The sequence below is a fragment of the Alligator sinensis genome, unplaced genomic scaffold, assembly GCF_000455745.1.
Source record: "Alligator sinensis unplaced genomic scaffold, ASM45574v1 scaffold1960_1, whole genome shotgun sequence".
In the NCBI taxonomy this organism is placed as follows: Eukaryota; Metazoa; Chordata; order Crocodylia; family Alligatoridae; genus Alligator; species Alligator sinensis.
Genome location: NW_005843074.1, coordinates 63,009 through 83,249, shown reverse-complemented (window position 1 = coordinate 83,249; position 20,241 = coordinate 63,009). Strand labels below are relative to the sequence as shown.

General features: G+C 50.1%; 2 protein-coding genes across 3 annotated transcripts in view; one reads left to right on the top strand and one right to left on the bottom strand.

The window, feature by feature from the left end:
* Positions 1-3,310: 3,310 nt before the first annotated feature.
* On the bottom strand, positions 3,311-17,349 carry IZUMO4 (IZUMO family member 4). Its single transcript, XM_006037168.1, has 11 exons — positions 17,115-17,349; positions 12,727-12,807; positions 10,982-11,053; positions 10,385-10,411; positions 9,967-10,042; positions 9,647-9,694; positions 8,009-8,023; positions 7,027-7,074; positions 6,305-6,322; positions 4,553-4,575; positions 3,311-3,414 (listed from the first exon to the last, which is right to left on the bottom strand). Exons 1-11 carry the CDS (start codon positions 17,347-17,349, stop codon positions 3,311-3,313), a joined length of 747 nt encoding a protein of 248 aa, XP_006037230.1.
* A 1,683-nt stretch (positions 17,350-19,032) lies between these two features.
* Positions 19,033-20,241, top strand: part of MOB3A (MOB kinase activator 3A) — an 18,712-nt gene continuing 17,503 nt past the window's right edge. Inside the window, exon 1 of one of the 2 annotated variants that reach the window (XM_006037158.3) lies at positions 19,033-19,085. Coding sequence is in view for 1 of the 2 variants with exons in the window: in XM_006037156.3 (XP_006037218.1) it covers positions 19,187-19,202 (16 nt within the window). In the remaining variant the exon portion in view is untranslated. Of the gene's footprint in view, positions 19,086-19,182; positions 19,203-20,241 lie in introns of those variants that run through there. The other variant, XM_006037156.3, reaches the window with a different exon arrangement.

The window sequence follows — 20,241 nt, the reverse complement described above, 5'->3', positions numbered from 1 at the left end:
CAGCAGGAGTCCTTATTGCACAGTAGGCTTCTACAGAAAACCCTACCTGTATGGGACAGGGATCTTTATCCTTTGGGTTAATTTAATGTACTATGTTAAACATAGATTGTGCTCTTTATACTTTACCCCATACTAGGTTGGTTTTTAAAGGCTCTGCTATGGTTTTATTGCTAGGACCTGCATCCTGTTCTGTCTGTGCTTGAGTACGGCAGGAACCCCTTTGCAGCAGGTTCCTCTGCTGGTGAAGTGGTAGTGTCTGGTATTGGTCAACCTCCCTTGGTTAGCCAGTTCATGTATTAGAAACTGAACATATAAAATTGTCTTAAAGGATAATGTTCCTTAATTAGTGGGGGTTTTTTTAAAAAACAAAATTCATGGATGAAAATTGTCACTTTAGCATGTAGTCTCTTCTCTTACAGAATCCTGTGCGGTGATTCTAGAATTTTGAAACTGTATGATGTGTTATATTAAAAGAAATTTATTTGCTATCAACATTCCCTTACAAAGAAAAGAAAAACATACCACAAGCTGCTGTAACGATTTTGTGTCAAGATGATCCAATAAAATTTCAAAAAAGTTCATTTTGATTATTATAACACCTTCCTATTCCTACTGCCTTTTATTAAGAGGGAAACCCGACTGTGGGACCAAACTCTACTAAATGCAGTTTTGCACAACACCAAAGTGCAGGCAACTGTGGGTTGGAGCCAGTAGTTCCTTAGGCTGCCTGAGAGCTTAGCACAGGGAAGTACAAATGGGCTCTCAACCTAAAATGGCAAAAGGCGAAAGTTCACGAAGGCACAGTGTAAGTGCTCCAAGACCAGAACTGATAAAGTGGGGCAAGACACCCAAGTGGTTTTTAAGAGCTGGAATGTGCTGAGTTTCTGAAGTAGAGTATCTGACATGGCTTCCTGCAAGAGCTGAAGACAGGATTGACCCAGGAATACCTCCCAGTTCTACCTTTCTAATGCATATTAACAAGTGATACTTGATTATCAGCTCTCTTGATGGGTAGCAAGGGCTCTTGACTGAAAGCTGTGAAGACAGCATACAGAAAGGAGTCCTCTGGTGTGAAGGTTTGAATTTATACTATTAATGCCTCTTGAATTAACCTATATTTATTGCCTGATTTAACAGCAACCAAAGTTCCTCTCCATACCAATTGTTAATGACCACAAGAGGTCAGGACATCCATTTTAGGTCCCTTTGCTAAAAGACAGTATTGCAAATGGTTCCTCCAACCCATACAGTGCAGGGAAAAGAAATTATTCAGCTGGCCTAAGTGAAAACTGTATCTTCACTCCTGTTTAAAGCTTATAGATGTCTTTCTGTGTGCTGTTCTTGGAACTGGAAGATGTGTGTGTTGTCAGGAAACCCCACCACTGCACAAGTCCTGTAGCCCGAAACTGCCTGCTTTTGTGGGGACCCTTCATATCTGACCACATGCAAACTATGTTAAAGGAACATTGATTTTTTTCTATTGCCACCTCAATCACTCAGAAGGTGGGAAAGCTGAAAGTGTTAGCCTGAGAATTCAGGCTCCTTTTGTGTACATATGATTGTCTAATTACACAGTCCCATTTAAAGCATAGAATAAATGGTACTGAGTAATGAACAGCTGTTCGATATTTTGTCTCTGTTCATTGTATGTCTGATTTATAGCACCGCATTCAAACTGTTCTGAAGACAGTTAATTATGGCCTTTCATACATTTTCTCTGCTGCTCATCAATAAAAGTTTCTGTTACAGCCTCACAAACATTGATTTTTATATTCACATCACCCCTGGACAGGGAGGGGATGGTGTCACTCCTGCAGGTGAGAATTTTAAGCACAGGTGAGGGTTGTGTTCTCTAATTTTTAGTGCCCGCTAGACACTTAGCACTGGGCATTTTCTGAGTACTTGGCATCACGTAGCATTTTTGCATGTTGAAACCATATCTACAAGCCAGCAGCCAAGGTCTTGAGTCAGGCACTGAGAATCAGAAGAAACCATTAGTGTCCACTGTTAAAAATCCCAAGTGATTTGCCCAGCATCATGTTAGGAGCCTTGGGTAGGGACAGAATCTGGGTAGAAGCAGGGACAGAATAATCTGTTCTCCACAGCAATATTCATGTGTCTTGGGCATGAAGTTTTTCCTTGCAATCCCCTGCCTCATTCACTCCACACCTCATTTGTGCAGTGAATGGGGCATGGGGCTTAAAGAAGAGTGTTGTCCAGTACAAAACCTGATTAATTCCCAGTACAAGCCCAGCCTGCAGGAGAATGGTCATGACTGGACTGTTATGCATATGCACATGGGGACTTGAGGATGCATGGACCATCTAAATGCAGTCTGAATGCTATTGTCCTTTTTAAGTACCCCTGTAGGACTGGACTGATGCCTAGTAATAGATTACATTCACATATTGACACCCACCTGGCCGTTAGACCCACTGTTTGGACCTTAGCTAACAGTGGGAACAAATTGCATTAAGTGAATAACAGAACATGGGATAGATAACTCATGACACTAACCCTGTGTGCCCACAATTATTTCATGGTTAAAAAAAAAACAACCCTGAGTATGTGGCAACTTAATCCCATTTCATTCAGGGTGAACTGAGTTTAACATTTCCTACTGGGGGGGCAGGGGCAAGCATGGCATGTTCTGTGGTAAATCACCACTGTTAACTAGCTTTAATTGCATAGTTTGTCCACAGCCAGAGGAACCGGCGGCAGAAGCAGGATGTCATCAGTGAAAACCAGCCTGAGAGAGAGAAGGCAACTAAAAATGGTATGAAAACTGGAAATGTCAAGAAGACTTGATAGGCAGAGCTACCAGCCCTGCTTCTGGAGCCCATCATTGGCTCTGCTGAACTTTTGTTCCCCCTCTGTAGGTCTTGCAGTTCATTCCTGTTTTAATGCATCAGTCTTACCCTGGCACCAGTAATTTCATAGTCCCTTCTGGTGCCCAGTGGCTTTAAATGTTGGTCTCGCTGTATAAGTCCAACAGGATAAGGCTGACACTAGGGAATTCTGTGTATAGAAATGGCTGTGGAGACCAAAGGTATGGTAAGAAATGCATATAATGATTTAAGACTTGAGGACAGAGCCTGACTAGCACCCTAACATGAAAAGAAATGGCAACATGTCCCTGAGATGCATCTGTGAAGACTGTGTTGTACTTGGGTGCCTGCTTCATGTTTTACACTCAGCTGAAAATGTGCTGTCCGGGCAAGTAAACAATCATTTCCTTCCCAAACATCTCTTTACCTAGGTATTTAATTTTACTGGACACCAGGCTCTGTGCATGTAATAGAAAAGTGGCTCAGCAGTCAATTTTTCTTTCTGGGAGACTCCTGTCCATTTGCTGTCCTTCAGTGCTGTTCTCAAGCATGGTGTGCCAGGTCTCGGACATGGTGGCATTTATCCCTTGGAGACAGAGGAAACACAACAGAGCATGAACATTTTTAACTGTCCTGAAACGGATGAGCATTGTGTGAGCTCCTGTGGGGAATGGAGCTGCTGCAACCTCTGAACTCAAAGGAGCTTGGTGTGGGCTGGAAATTAAACAGCCTTTGAAGCAAAGAGCCAGACCCAGCTGTTCTACATTAAAACCCCAGCTGGGAGAAGTGTGTTTGTATTTACATGTGCTCCTTGTAGTAGCAAAGGGAAGCACCAAACAACTGGAGCCTTTGTAATCACTATGCAGAAAGGGCACATCTCTTTACTGTGGCTTCAGTTTGGGGATGAAAGAGCAAAGGAAACAGATCAGAGTTCACAAAAATGTGCCTTAGGTCAGAAGTGAAGAGTCTGGCCAGACATCCTAACTTCTAGGCAGCATTTGTCCACATAGAAGTATGATTTCCAGTTGTGGCAAAGCTAGGACAGGGGCAGCAAAGCAGCATGGCACATGCCTGCCCCTGGCATCTGTCCCTTGATTAATGAAGCAGCAATCCTCTCCTTTTCCCTTGTTGACAAAAGCTAAAAACAGCACGCGCACGCCTGGTGTGAGGGTAGGCAGAAGGCGTGAGCTCTCTGCTGCCTACATTGGTTCTGGAGGAGGGGCTTGACAACTTCTCTGCACTGGAAATACAGCTTGTACCTTCCAGACATTGTTCCACACTCTGCTCAGTTGTGCAGTTTAATTCCTCTCTTTTGAAATACCTTCTTTTTGCCCTGTTTCTCCACCTGCTGCTTCTATAGATGTCAGCTACAGGTAAGGCCCCAACAAACAGCGTAAAAGCAGGCGGCTACCTTTGCGGGCTATCAAAAGAACTCCAGCTCTCCTGTTCAGATGTCTGCAAGCTGCATCTTCCATCGCGTGATGGAGATTAATACGTTCAGGTGCATTAGCCACACTGGAAGCCATTTGCCACCCTGGGCTGCCACCCTTTGTCCTTGGCTCTGTTTTAGGCACTGCCACTGAGGCAACTACTCCATGGCTAAAATGCTGTCTATGCTACTCCCTGTGGGGCTTGGAGGCAGGGGAGCCAAAATACTGACTATGCCCCAGTATGCTATCCTCCTTCCCCCTGAAGCCAGAAGAAAAGCCATCTTATCAACTTACTTTCAAAGTTGAGCATTGCTGGGCTGTAGGGAAGCAAGATAAAAATCAAGATTACATAGTTTTAGTAGCAAACAAAATCCTGCTGGATCCGAAAGGTTGCCTGCTTCTCGGCAGGTGCCACGCTAAATGGGCAGCATCCAGCGTCAGCTATGCAGAAAACAATGTATAGAGCCTTGAGTTCCTGCTCTGCCTTGGCAGGGGGTGCTAGCATCAAGCCAATCCGGCTCCGATGGGTGCCAGTAGGTAACTGCTGCTCTTGGTGCATGGTTCTAAGACCTACACGGACTTAAGGGTCTGGGAGGGAAATCTTAATGTGATTATGCAGAAGATTGTTTTCGGCAGGATGCCTTGATGCTGGGAGCGCAAGAAAAAGTCAACAAAAAATTCAAAGTTGCATAAACTATGTCTATAGCCCTGGAGGCAAGCCCTGAACCCAGCCTGCTCTTTGTTTGCCTCGGCTGGTGGGTCATTTAGCCCCTTGATGCACCTTTACAGCAAAGCAAGGGCATGGTTGAAGTGTGAGGGTGAGGTTTTCAAGCTAAGGGCCTGAGGGTCTGTGTTTGATACCCCGTGATGCTCGTGGCATGATTTTGTTTCCATGTTGGTTTTGTTGCATCCCGACAGTATAGACTGCTGGGGCTTTGAGTCTTCATGTACCAGGACTCCAGCACTCGGGCAGCTCTGAGCCTTAGCTCCCAAGGGATAACCTCTTGCCTCCCTTTCCGCTCCCCTGCAGACATAGGAACTGCTACGGACTGCAAAATACTTGCAACAGGCTCGTGAGTGAAATTGGGCCTGAAGGGCAGGAAGCTGAAGGGACAAGAGAGTTTGTTAACAGCCAATGAAAGGAGATGCCGGTCTGAGAACAGCCCACCCAGCAGTAGAGGCCTGGGGCCTGGGAGATTTGGGGTTTACTTGTGATTGAAATGCAGAAAATATTTTGGTTCAAAGGAAAGTTTTTGGCAAATAAGTCAGAATAGTGCCCAGTCCAACACTGTGTCAATTGCTCAGTTAACCCTTTTAATACAGCTTGGGGGGCATGTTCAATCAATAGAATAAAAGTTAAAATGCTTTAAATGGTGAAACAATGTTGGGGTGAGGGGCAGGAAGTGCTCAGCAGTTTGGGATTTCTGAGATTTTCACCTAAAGGTAAAATCCCAACTTTTTGGACATGTGAATTCCCAGGTTTTAGTGTTGTCGAATTTGTCTGTGTTGGTGATTCTCAACCAGGGTGCCCCCAAGGAGATCAGTAAGGTGTAAGGTGATAAGTAGATAATCACTGGCTCAGGCTTGTCACAGCCTGGACCATCCTCTACCCACTCTGCCTGGCCCCTCTGCAAGGAGATAAGCACTGTAATGCTTTTAAATTGGGTGCACACTCAGTTCACAAACGTTATGCAGGGGTGCCTTGTGTCAAAAAGGTTGAGAACCACTGGTTTTGTATGCACCCTGGGGGGTGGGATATATAGGTGTGTACATATATAATGTGTGTATGTATATATGTACGTATACACGCATGCACATATATAGATGTGGGATGGGGGAATGAAAACCATCTGGCTATAATATTTGCCCCTCTGTCTCATCTTAAGAGACTAACCCACGAAGCAGCAAACAAGGAATCACCGCAGCCAGTCAGTGCTGAGAGCAGCCAGGGAAAGCCTCCCTGTGCAGCGCAGCACTCTGAGTGATCAGGATGCTGGTTACACCTCGAAGTAAAACGATCCGTTGCTCTCTGCCATGCGTGCTTACCTGGTGGATGAGCAGTTGCTGAAAGACAGAGAATTGGTTGTTAGAGAGTGGTGTGATACCCCAGCAGTGAAGCCATACCCTACCCGCTGTCCTTCAGAATCAGAACATGGCCTTGCTGTCACTAAAACAGGATCGTAGGATTGCAGCAAAGCCTGCCGGCCCCAAACAAGCATGAGGCTCCCTTGTGCAAGGTGTGCACACAAGTCATTTGTTCAAAATAGGATCTGGATGCACAAGCAATGGAGAGAGGTGACAGCCCCCAGGTCACCTGGCCAGTCAGTGGCAGAGCTCAAACCTCTGACCCCCGACGGCATGCGCTTTTGCCACTGGTCATCCAGACTCTACAATCATCGTAAAGGTTAAAGGGTCTGAGCAGGCTGGGCTAAAAAAGGCACATCCCACTCCCAGGTCCCAAAGCAAGTGGTTATTCAAAGCACCATACGGGGACACGGCTGCCAACAGGAGCCGATTCCTGGTCCATGGTGCTGAACATTAAGGGACCTGTCCATCCAGTGAGAAGTTGGGGACAGAAGTTAAGTGCCTGAAATACCTCTCTGAATCGGGCCCATTTGTCTAATGAGCTGGTTGTACCCTCACATCTGCAGTGACATACGGGCCCAGAGCCTGGGATTCCCCTGGCAGATGGCTCCCCAGACTGCCTGCGGGGAACCTGCTGGAAGGCCCGGTCTCTTGAAGCAAGAGAGAGAGTAAGCAACACTCACTGGAAGCCAGGGATTCGTCTCAAGGTAACGGCCCAGTCTTCTGATTTCCTGATTAGAAAATAAAAGCTGAGATGACCTGCCGGAAAGCTGCTGAATGCATTGCTGCAATAGGCACTCGTATGTCCCCAGGAGCAGCTCCAGCCTCCATTCCTCGCCCATGAGAGAGGTGATTGCTTGGGTGAACTCCCCAGCCAGGATTGGAGGCTGAGTCCTAAGCTGGAGGCTTCTCATCCACTCGGGCCTAGCTTGATGCCCCGTTTGGAGCTGTGTGCCTGCAGGAGATCTTGCTGCCTGCAGCTGTTTAATGCCCAGGCATTCAAACAGCTGACGGTCGGCAGAGGCAGATCCTGTCGCCTCCAGGGGACCAACATCTGCACATGTCTTCTGGGTAGGACTGAGGCAGCGATGCTTCTTTCCACGCCACCCTCCCACTCCAGAGGTCCCGGGAACAGCCAGAGGTAGCAAGGGAGCAAGTTCCCCCTCTGTTTGGAGGGGAAACTTCCAACCCTTCTCCTTCAGGCAGGTGAGATGAGGGCAGGGAGATGCAAGCCCTCTGTTTTCTTTGGAAGTGCTGGGAACATCTCCACCCGCCAGGGAAACAGCTGGACGGTGACATTACTGCCCTCTTTGCTGCCAGACCCTTACAGCAATGAATCCCGGCCTGGGTTGCCAGCACCCTGGGCGATACAGCACCTCCTTCCTGAGCAGGGACTCCATTGGGATCTCGCTTACCCCGGCGTAATGCCACTGATTTTTCTGGGGTTACTGTGGATTTGCAACTGTCGGTGGAATGAGACCCTGACCCTATGGGAACAGACCCCCTCCCCTTCTGCTAGGGGATCAGAAACCCCCTGGCTGGGCCTCTGGCAAAGGTCTGGAGCATTTCAAGTCCCTCTGTCCCAGCAGTAACAGAAATTACTTGCTCCTGGTCCCACCGTCAGAGACTACCTCCAGTTGGCAAAGACAGAAATGGCCAACTTACGTAGGGATATTTTTTCTGAAAAAGAAAAGGGGGAAGAAAAAAAAAACACAATGAAAATCGACCTGCAAGAGTTCCCCCAGTAGCTCGATGGCTTTTTCCTTGTCTTGTCCTGCTCTGGGACTCCTGGCTTTATACAAGGAGGCTGGGAGGTGCCCAGCACAGGACCAGCCTGAGCAGAGGGCACAGACACCCCAAATCTGCCTTCCCAGCTGCCTTGTTAGCCTGAATGGCAGCCAACGGTGTTGGACCTGACCGACCCCAGGGCAGCAGAGATCTGAACCCGGGCATGGATTTCCTGATGCAAATGCAAAACTAGCACTGTCGTTCTCGGAGCTGACAAAGAGGAAATCAAGAGTCCAGCTTAAGTTCCCTCCACTTCCCTTTCTCCAAGCCAAGTGTAGTAGGTGCCATCTGCCAGCCAGGGGCGGAAGACACCAGCCCACCACCTCGCACGGCCTGGGAGAGTTTCTGGTAGAAAGTGTCACCCCTTGCTAAGGCAGTGCTTCCACCATGTCCTTGCAGAGAGGGGCCTCTGCCTCACCTCTCCCACCCCCAATTAAAAGCCTGACCACAGGGGGTCAGAAAGCTTTCGTGCATTTTGGTCTGGGAGGACTCTAATTTCTTTACCCCAACAGAGTCATAGAAAGTGAGGGCTGGAAGGGACCTCAGGAGGTCACATCTAGTCCAACCCCCTGCTCAAAGCAGGACCAGCCCCAACTACATCACCCCAGCCAAGGCTTTGTCCAGCCGGGTTTTGAAAACCTCCAAGGATGGAGCTTCCACCACCTCCGGGGGTAACCGGTTCCAGTGTTTTACTTCCCTTCTAGAGAGAAAATTCTTCCCAATATCTAACCTAAACTTCCCTTGCTGCAACTTGAGCCCATTGCTCCTTGTCCTGTCGTCTGCCCCCACTGAGAACAGCCCAGCTCCATCCTCTTTGGACCACCCCTGCAGGGAGTTGAAGGCTGCTACTAAATCCTCTCTCCATCTTCTCTTCTCTAGACTAACTAAGCCCAGCTCCCCCAGGCTTTCCTCGTAAGCCGTGTTCCCCAGCGCCCACACCATTTTTGTTGCCTTCCCCTGGACTTTCTCCAATTTGTCCGCATCCTTTCTGCAGTGGGGACCCAAAACTGGACCCGGGACTCCAGATAGTGTCACAGCTCCACGTTCTTGGTAACAGGGCAAGCAAGCAGCCACCCCTGCCCTACTGCCACTCTGCGCCCATCGTGTGAGGACATCTCAGAGCAACATCCTTACCCCATGCACTTGAACTCTTAGATGGGACCAAAAGGGTTAAAGGTAGGTTTGGGGACCGGTTTCCCACCCTGCTGCACCCCCTGCAAACCGCTGAGTCCGAAACTTATGGCTTGACGAGCATTTCCGCAAATGCTCGGGCTTGGAGTCATTCCAGTTTACACACTTGCTCACGTGAGCAAAGGTTACAGGATCAGGGTCCTACATTTGAAGCTGATCAAAACCCCATGGGATGAATTAACAGCACAAGCCCAATCCTTGCTCTGAAGGGTCTGTGTTCTCTAAGACAACGCTGCATGCATAACATATTAAATCTTTTCTCTCCTAGTGCAGACACAGCCTTAGAGACTGGCTTGCACAGCTGAGTGCTGAACTGGCACTTACATGTAGGCAAAAAGGCCTTTCAGAGCCTCTTCCCACTCCTCTGATGACCTAGCAAAGAAAAAGAAGCTGTGAATACGCCCGCGGGTGAAAGATGCTTAGACTTGCAGGTAGGGACATTGCTAGGGAGTGTTTGTCTGTTGGTGCAGGGGAAACAGAGAGCACCTGGCTAATCCCCAGCATGTGTAATGCTCTGTTCTTATTGAATATTAATTTCCTCTCCCCCTGCTTAGACAATTATGGCGATAGCTGGGCAAAGGCCGGGGAGGGTTGCTGGGCAATTCTCACTCGGACGCACGCTCCATATAAAAAGTGCTCCCTACTCGCAGTTATATCCAAAGCAGGGCGTCGAGGAGAAGTCGCAGGTTGTGCACGAGACCGTGTCATACTGGGCAATTCCTGCAGCGTACAAAAAGGAAAGTCACTGAGCAAGATAGACCTTGATGACAAGTATTTGTTGTGCAATAACATCTGGCTCAGCTGGAGCTGAGCAGGGTGGGCTCACGCCGCTGCCCTATGGAAGTCAGCACAAAGGTGCCACTGACTTGGGCAGCTAGGAGTGGATTCACCCTGGGTGACCTGTGGATTCACCCCTGTTGCACTGGCTGGGTCAGGGATTCCCACCCTGGGGTTGCAAGGAGGTCTCGGGGGTCACCACAGCCTTGCTTTGGCTACCTCCAAGGGAGGTTGCTGCGTGGAGGCCCCGATCTAGATCATTAGCAATGAACTCCCCTCACTTACCGCAGTGCCGCTCACACTTCATTCTGCCTAGGGAAAGCAGAGAGAGCCGATCAGGAGAGAAGAGCCTTTGTTTCATCTTCTCTCCTTCAACAGCCTGCATTAAAGGCACTGTCTATGCATGGTGCCTACCTCACCAATATAATCCCTGAGCACCTCTCCGCCTTTGGTATGAGATCAGACATTATCAGGCATTATCCCCATGCCACGGACCTGAGGTACAGGGAGGTGTCAGGTTTGTCTGCTCTGCAATCCAGAGGTATGATTGCGGTGTCTGTGCGCGCTGTCAAGCCGCCTTTAGACTAGCTCAGGGGTGGGCAAAACGCGGCCCGTGGGCCAGATGCAGCCTGCCAGGCCGTTCTATCCAGCCCGTGGGGCCCCTAAAAAATTTAGAAAATTAATATTTAGCTGCCCCTGACTACCTGTCACGTGGCTAGTCCAGGGGTGGGCAATTATTCCGGGAGGAGGGCCGCTTACTGAGTCTTGCCCCTTGCACTATTTCCCTCCCTGTTTACCCCCACAACCACCCACCAAAGGTGTGGACAACTGGAACCTCATCCCACGGCCTGACCCTGGGCAAAGGAACCGGGAAAAGCTCACTTTCGATTATGGCCTTCCGCAGCATCTGGACCTGCTCCCGAAAAATGGAACGGAGATCTTTAAGGAGAACAGCTGAGGGAGAGGGAAGAAGGAAGATGCATCAGTCCTTTTGAGCAGGGGTAGGCACCACTACTTGTGTGCACAGCGCCGAGTGCAGCACAGCCTTTATCTGCTTATGTCCTAAGTGCTCCTGCAACATAAGCAACTAAGGGCCCAAATTCCTGGTAGCAATTTTCCCCGAGGTTTGGCTTCTCTTCTTCTGACGCCAAACATCTGCCTAGAGCTGCCTTTAGTTATTCCACAGGTTTGTTGCAGGGAAGCAACAAATGCCTGTACATGTCCTTGGCAGCTATGAGAAAACTGGGTTTGCAGATTTGCTTGAATCCATCTAAAAGAAGCGACCAGTCCCATCTCAGTGGTCTCCTGTGCTCTGCTTTCAGTCTGTATCTGTGTGTCGTCTTTTGTCGTAGAACGTAAGGGCTGGGTTTGGAAAGGCAGATGCAAATATGTGATTTGTCGGGGTTTTAAATCTGCCTGGCCCCTCTGTCTCATCAGTGGATATTGGATGTCTGGGCTCTTTGAGAATCCACTAGGAGACCATCTGCAGTCGGAGGGCCCCAGATACCTTAAATGTGCCCTTTAGCTGTTTGGGGCAGAGACTTATTCTGTGTTATTTTCAGCTCTTAGCACAATGGGGCTCTGATCCCTGGCTGGGACTTCTGCAAGATAGTAATAAGGATCTCGACTGCAAGCAGGACATTAGATGAGCGTTTGCTATAACCCTTGCCTGGATCCCAATACATGGGCATGACTTTCACTCCATGTTATAGGGAACCTGCAGAAAACAGGCCTGTGGCTTATTTGTTTTGCTGCTCTTTGATGCATATTGGCAGCCTGTGTCCGTTCTCAGAACAGGAGAAGGGGGGCAGTTCCTGCTTGCTTATTTTTTCATGTTGGAAATGCAGTGTCTTGTCTAACTTGTTTTTTTCCTGGAAGATCTCAAGGACATCTGGATTGTGGCATCACAAATAACACAGATGTGAAACCTAATTAACTGAGACGACAAAGTGATACTCATCTGGGGGGTCTAGAAGTCTTAGCTTTCAGATCTCCGTATTAAAAACCTATTTAACACTCAACATATAATTGGGAAGAAACAAAGATTTAATTCCCCTCTTTTGCAATGAAGAACCGAGAAAGCTCCCAGTTCTCCCAGCAAAAAGAGACTTGATGTTTTGGATTTTTTTTATGCTACAGCATTTTTTATGAAACAGAGGCAGAAAAAGAAGCCAATTTTTTTCTTTTTTGCGGGGGAGGGGAAGAGTGGGGGGCAGGCAGGGAAATAATCAAGTTGTCTCTGAACATGGGAAGTGAGTAAAAAGAGCATAGATCCATGCTCTCACCCCCAGTCTGCAGATCCTCTATCAGCATGGGACTGAAATGTTTATCACTTGACTTGTAAAGCTAATGCTTCTCTTTGGTTGCCAGCAGAGCTCTGGGGATACCACTTATGGAACATGGCCCTGATCCTGGGCGGCCCATGGGAGTTTTATGCATTCAGCAGTTCTCAAAATCAAGTCCCAAAGTCTAATTTTTCCACTTCAGTTTATTTTCTCCAGATTCCTTCCCATGCAGCTGCCGCCCAGCCACATTTCCTGACTTCAGGGCAAGCTTTGCCATTTTGCTTCCTGTCGAGGCAGCAAATTCCTGATCACTGACACTTCCCCATGACCCAGCCCGCTCACCTTTCGAGTGCCGCTTGTTCTGCAGCAGCTTGTCAAGTCTCTCATACACCCTGACTGCAATATGATGCAGGCAATTCATAGCTGAAAAGGCAGAAGAGAGACAAGGGAATACCATTTTCAATCCCTTTTGCCACTAGAAATGCCAAGTACCTGTTTCAGCAACTACGCCTTGCTGCTCAGAGTGAGAGATGATCGTGGACAAGTCAAAAACAAGTTGGAGACGCCCTTCGTCTAAACACCTATTAAAACACTGTGTTTGGGGCTAAGAGGCCTTAAACTAGTTCATCTGAAAACTAGAGCAAACTGGGTTTCAAATATATGCTCAACCTGTAGTCTCCCCAGCCCTAAGCATTAAAAAACAGGCATGTAAAAGTCACCAGTCTGCCTTCAAAATCAAAATATTCAAATGCAAAAATATAAAGGGGGTCTTCTTTTTTAATTTCTCTTCTGATTTTGGGACCGGTAGAGTACAGGACACATTCTCAAGCTTTTCTCTGCTGCCATGAAAAAGAGTGAAAGCTGAAAATCTCCCATATCCATCTGATCCTGGGAGCTGGCACAGAGGATTAACAGCAAAAATAAGTTGGCAGTACTGCTTTTGGGAACATGCTATTGCCTGACATCAAGACCAGTAGGCCAGAATGGAAATGAGTGGCTGACACAGACTATCACAGAAATCAAATCACCATTATCAGGTGTATTTTCAGAGAGTGGCCAGCTGCTGCTTTGCAGAGTTACTTTCCGTTGCTGGGTATTTTTAACACAACTCGTTTTCACCTTGGAGATTATAAAGCAGCAGGAGGCTCCAAGTTTGCTATGTCAACAACTTATTCCATCCATATTCCTTAATTGAATTAAAGTTCCTAAAAATAACTGCCGTTTCCTGATCTCAAGAAGTGTAGATGTTATTGGAGGAGCCCCTGGAAAGCAATATTACAAGAACAAAAATGTGCAGAATGCTGGAATTCTCTAGGAGGGACCCTGCAGTGCTTAGCAAGTCCAAACTTTTAATAAACCAGTCTCCCTTTCTGGAGTCAGAAAAAGTTTCCAGATGCACTTATTTCTATGGGATCCGTGCTAACAAAGGACAAGCACAAGTTGGCGAATTCAGACAAAAGTAACCACAAACTAACTTTCCTCCCTGATGTGTTTTTCACTGATGTGTTCCTTGAATTCATTTTCAAGGTACCGTTAGCTGGAATAGGAAGGACCAGTGCTTCTGATAGAAAATAAACTGGAAGGGAAGGGATCATATTCAATCAATCAATCAATCAAAATCCTCCATTCTTGGAGGCTTTTAGACCTGGCTAGACAAAGTCTTGGCTGGGATGACTTAGCTAGGGGTGGTCCTGCTTTGAGCAGGGGGTTGGACTAGATGTGACCTCCTTTAGGTCTCTTCCAGCCCTCCTTTTCTATTATTCTATTTGTGGGCCCAATGATCAGGTTCCAAGTGATTCTCATTGATTTCAATGGATGTTACCCATAGGTGCAGCGTGAAAGCATAGCCTTAAGGGTCTGGTTGTCTCAATTCCATCTTGCACTTTCCTTCTAGCTGCTTCTAGGATGTCTGTGAATCCCATCTTACAGCTGTGCCTTACAGGAACAAACATTTACTCCAAAGAGACTAAATCCCTGTTAGATCTTGCTCATTTGCACTATGAAATCTAGGCAGGGCACTGTGGCATCTTACGGTAGCTCTAGATCTTATCCCAATCGCGGCATTGCTTTCCTTGTGCAATGAAGACATTGTGCCATGCACTTGGCTACATGTGCATAGGGCAGGCTGCCAGAAGGTGTGGAAAAGGAATAATAGCTTGCACTGCTGCTGCTAACTAGCTGGGGGAGCTCTCGCTGGTCAGCGGCAACACTGAAGGAATTGCTACCCCTGGGGTTAGCAAACCCCTGGGGTTTCCCTGGAGGAGCAAGCTTGGGTTGGGGGGAAGGGGAAATCCTCCCGCGACCCGTGCATGGAGCCTGGGACACCCTGCTGGGCTGGAATGCCAGCTTTTAGCTTTCATTTCATGACTACAGAAAAATAATAATGTGATTCCTTGGCCAAGAACTCAGAAAGACCACAACGGGTCAGCGTGGTTTTGACACTATGGATTCCCATGGGAAACTCTGGGTTTATCTTGTGAATCATGTGTAGGTGTTTGAAGGCCTAATATTGCAGTGCCCTGCGGTGCCCCAGGGTGGTGCGGCACCCTGAGGTCCATACGGGGCCACACTGCTCTGTCTTCTGCCTAACTTCACATACACATGGCTAACTCCGGTACTTCTCAGTACAACATTTCCCAGGTTAGCTTTGGAGTATTCAGTCATGTAGTAAGGGAGTTTGCTACATGTTTCACTGAAGCATTTGAACTCTCACTGAGTTGGTTCCCAAATCCCCTTCCGTCAAAGTGTCCCGGCATAACCTTGGAGCTGTGTAACTCCTGGAAAAAGTTACGTTTCGGGTGTCTTCAGTTGTCAATTCAGCATTTTGCTTTCCCTCCTCGCAGAAGAGACTGATCTTTCCCCTCCCTGACATTTCAGAGAGGGCAAATGCTTTTTAAATAAGCATTTTTAATATGCCACCTCCAAATACTTGCACACTTTGCCCTGTGGGAAAAGACTGCTCACAGCAACAGAACAAACACTTGCCCAAGTGTTGCAACCTCAGGGTTTTAGCCGGTAGGCCTCTTATAGCAGAAACCACATCTCAGATGTTGCTAAGATAAATAATACAGCAAACACAGACCACTGTGCCTGTGTTCAAGATCCTCCTTCTACTAAGCGATCTCCTTTCCCCAGAATAGTGAGTCCTCTTCAGTCGGGCGAGGGAGATGGGAAAGCAAGGGGTGCATGACAGGTACAAAGATCATGTTCTAATCCATCCAAATGAACTGACAAAGCAGGTGAAGGCTCAAAAGTGATCAGTGGAGAAATGAGTCAGACGGGGATCACAGGCTGAATCACAGAAGGATCACGGGGATCTTTACCTAGGCAGCCTTCCCGTATTGCCAACTCATCAGTCCTGGTCTTAAAGCCTCAGCTCCTGCAATCCTGTGATTGCAAGAGAATTTGGGCGTTTGTGCATCGCTAGCCCAGCTGCTTGGGGAAAACGCCTGAGAACATGGCACGCAGGCAAACCCCAGCGAGGGAAATGTGTTATGGTTTGGACATGGTGGTTTTTAATATGCCACCCTCGTGAATTGCCAGGACCTGAGTCACTGAACGCCTGGCACTGGCCACATGGCTTCCTGGTGGGGGCAGATGGAGCCGCTCCCAGGCTGGTGCAGTGCGGGAGGGAGGCTGCCAACAGCACTGTGGGTCACTTGTAAATCTGGGGTGGGGGGGCTCATTCCTGTCGAGGACCGAGCTGTTCTCAGGGCTTGGTGCACAGGGAGCCTCCTCTTGCTGATAGGACCAGAGATGCCCTGGAAGCTGGGCACTGATGGGGATGGATGGGCAGGGGCGGATCCAGGGCAAGTGCTTGATGGCTCATTATAATCTCTCAGGTTCAGGGGTGCTCAACCTGTGGCCCGCAAAGCCATTGCATCTGGCCTGTGGGGGTCCCCAAGGGTCAGCGAGTTTGGCAGTGGAGGTTCAGTGGCAATTAGTATGGCCACAGGCCACCCCCCGCCCCTGCCAAATTGCCAAACACCATGTGCCAGGTCAGAGCCAAGCTATGCCCCCATCCCACCTGCAGCTGGATTGGGGCCAGGCCATATCCCCTCCTCCCCATGGCCGGATCAAGGGCTGGGCCATGCCACCTCCCCCTCCACGGGGCTGAATCAAGCCCCAATTGCCCCCTAGGCCAGGTTGGGGCCAGGTTGCTTCTTTGCCCCCCTCCGCACAGCTGGATGGGACCTGCCCGCCCGCCCTGGGTATTGGCTTAGCTCGCTGGGCACAAACGTTGAGCATCACCGATATACCACATCCTTCTTTTGCTCTCCATTCCAGGGGCATGAAAGACCTTCTCTGCTTTCTAATGGCCTGGCTGCTCCAGCAGTCCAGCTAGCCTGTGTGCTCCCCTTCTGCTGCCTCTTGGCTGCTCCTGGATGCTCTTAGGGCCTAGATGCTCCGGCAGTCCAGCTAGCCTCTGTGCTGGCTGCTTGGCTGCTCCTGGTCATGGAGCTCCTATTCCGCAGCCCCACAACCGGGCACCGAACTCCTTCCCAGGATGCCCTGCTGGTTTGTGCCTCCCTCTTAAGCTAAACAGCTCACCCCCAGGCCCCTGGCTGGTGACAGCAGCATTTGGCTTCTTTTTGCCTGGAAAAAAATGTGTGCTTTCCTCTGGTGTGATGCCTGTGTCTCCCGCACCCCCTTCCTACACTGCAGACCCCGGGTCCTGTGGCAATGGGGCTGTGTTGGGGCTGATGCCCGGGGCCGAGCCACTCGCTTACGTATCTCGGCGGGGATCCTGAGTTCCAGCTCCTGCAGCGTGTCACCGGGCCAGGCCTGCAGCAGCTTGGTCACCGCCGACCTGCCGCCCAGCCCCCAGGGCCACAGGCTGAAGCGGGGCTTGTAAGTGGTGAAGTGGGTGGTGAAGCCGGGGTCACACTGCAGGCAGCCCCGCGTCACACCCAGCGCCAGCGCCGCTGCCACCCACAGCCCCAGCAACCACCGGGCCGTGCCCATTGCCTCCGCCGGCCCCACCGCCGCCACCCACGGTTCCGGGCGTCACAGAGCGCGGGTTCCGGGCGGGGCTGAGGAGACGCCGCTGGGCCTGGCTCAGCCCCTCCCCGGGGGCAGCCTGGGCCTGGCCACCCCAACGCTCACCCCCCCTGTGAGCCCCGCCAGGGGATGGGCGACTGGTGCCTCCCAAATCTGGGGGGGCACCAGATCACCAAAGGGGGGGTCCCCCAGCAGCTGATCACCGAGCCAGCGATGAAACCAGAAGTGCACTTCCAGTTTCGCGGCTGGCGCTTCCAGGGGGTGCCCGGCTGACCTCGGGGTGCACATGCACCCGCATGCGCCAGGGGGTCATCGCCTGGCTTCATGGCTCCTTAGCATCTCTTTGATTCCCATGACCACCAAGGTGGTTTTCCTACCAGCAGAGGAAAACCACTTTCTTGGCCTTGACCGAGGGGGTGCATAGCTAGCCTCCCACCGTCACTTCCAGTGGGACGATCTCGGCTACACGCCGACTTCACGGAAAAGGGAGACTGCTCCCTAGCTTGTCCCTGCCGCCGTTCGGCCGAGGGCAAGCAAAACTCGGGGCATCCGAACCCCCAGCCTCCGGGCTCAGGCCTGCACGTAGGATGCCCGCCAAAGGGCAAATCCCTGGGAAGCATCTGAAGCCCCAGGCATGGGTGGAGGATGTTTGCCGGGAGCAAGGGCCACTTCTGGTCTCCTGGATTTGGAATTAGTTTTGGCTCATTTGGCCCCGGATACAAATTAAATAAAAAACAAAACCCAAAAGCTGGTGAACACCCATGGGTTTGGCATACGTTGCCTCCAAAATTATCCTACATTTTGCACACTTTTCCTATTATTAAGGACTCTGGGTAAATGCCCCGCTCCCCCAAACACCACATACATACGACCATAACGGAAACACGTTCGAACAAAGTAACTGAGCTACTTTATACGAAAGACTATATATTATCCTGTACTATACTAGATATTATACTCAAACAGAGCCCACCAACGTAAAAACATTACTAATAGAAATACGGTAGTAAATCCAGACATGAATCGTGGATGTTGTCGTACATAAATCCACACCAAAATCAGATCTAATGTGAGCGTTTACTATTATGGACTGTGCAAGGGTTGAAACGATGGCCCCAACGGCCCTTTTATTAGACCAACTAGATATGTGCAACCAAAACCAACACAAAATTCTTGATTTGCACGCTTCCCCCTGCATCCAGTGGAGGAGGTGGCAAAAGATGGTGAAAGTCCTGGGCAGACGTGACCATTCACATTGCTACAATGTAACACAGGCGGTTCGCAAGAGCTCATCGTCACTGCGCTGCCCGCCCCGGGGTGGCGCCTGCTATTAGACCAACTAGATATGTGCAACCAAAACCAACACAAAATTCTTGATTTGCACGCTTCCCCCTGCATCCAGTGGAGGAGGTGGCAAAAGATGGTGAAAGTCCTGGGCAGACGTGACCATTCACATTGCTACAATGTAACACAGGCGGTTCGCAAGAGCTCATCGTCACTGCGCTGCCCGCCCCGGGGTGGCGCCTGCGGGCGGCAGCGCGGCCCCTTTAAGAGGAAGTAGGGCCGGCCCCGCGCGGCGAGGCGGAGGCGGAGGCGGAGCGGCGCGCGCGGAGTGGGGGGCGACACACGCAGAAGTTGCGGGGCGCATCACGGCGGAGCCGGGACTCTCCCGCCAGCGCCGGGACTATCCCCGCGGGCAGGTCAGGGCAGGGCAGGGCAGGGCAGGGCAGGGCGGGCGCGGGGGGAGGGGGGAGTTGCGTCGCACGTATGTTCGCTCCGCGCTTATCGCGCTTCAGCGCTTATGGCGCTTGCACCATGTACGTAACGTGTGCCTGAGGACAGAGCGGCAGATGGGGGGGCTCCACGTGGGGACATGTGGCGGGGTGGTCCCTCGCGCTGGCTCGGGGCAGATGGTGGTGCCACGGGCGCGCCGCATGGCATCTGCGCTGAGCAGGTCGTGGCCGTGGTTTGTTGGGAGGAACCCGGAGATTTCCCGCTTTGCAATTCTGGGCACCGGGCGCCATGTACTTTTCCATCGGGGAGAAACGGAGGGGGAAAGGACGGGCTGGTGTTTTCCGCGGGGCGCCCGGGGTCCAGAAGCGCTGGTTCACGCCAGAGCGGTGCCCGCCGGGTGATAAGTGTGTCGGGCGCGTTCGTATTCGGTTAGTTGCAAACAAGACGGAAGAGCCTGCGTTTCGTACGTGGTGAAGACAAATGCATCTGCTCGATTGTGTTGAGCTCGGCGGTGTTTAAGGCGTTTACCTGCAACTTGGGTTTATTCCTGCCTCCCCTTCGAATGTGGAGCGGGCAGAGACGGTGCCCCCGGCACTGCCAGTCAGCGGGAGGAGCGCTTGCTTTTAAGCTCAGGATTTGCATCCAGGCGAGTGTTGGCTACCTCGGTAGAAGATGCTTTCCAGATGTGTGGAGGGGTCTTGGCTCCTCCGTCAAAGTTTGGGACAACTCCCTCCCCTGTGTAATGATCAAGAAGGAAACCTCCTCTCTTAATACCCCACGCTTTAAGATTTCTTTATTTAAAAAGAAAGAAAGAAAAGCCACTCTCCAGGCTGTAATTTTCCTTCCCTGCCAAATTTCAGAGCAGAGGGGATTTTTACTAGGAGATAAAATTCCCCGAACCATCTGTTTTTATTGGGCCCGAGCGATAGTCTCTTGCTTTCTTCCTGGTCAAAGGTTCGGGCTTTCTCCCAAGTCTCTGTGTGTATTTATGAACCAGTTTCTCGGAATAGCGTAAATTCCATATCTTAGATGAATAAAACAGAAAGCAAATCAATCATCAGGCTTGGCTTGGGACGGTCACGCGCTTTTAACGTTTTAAAATAAAGCGTCTTGTCTGCATTC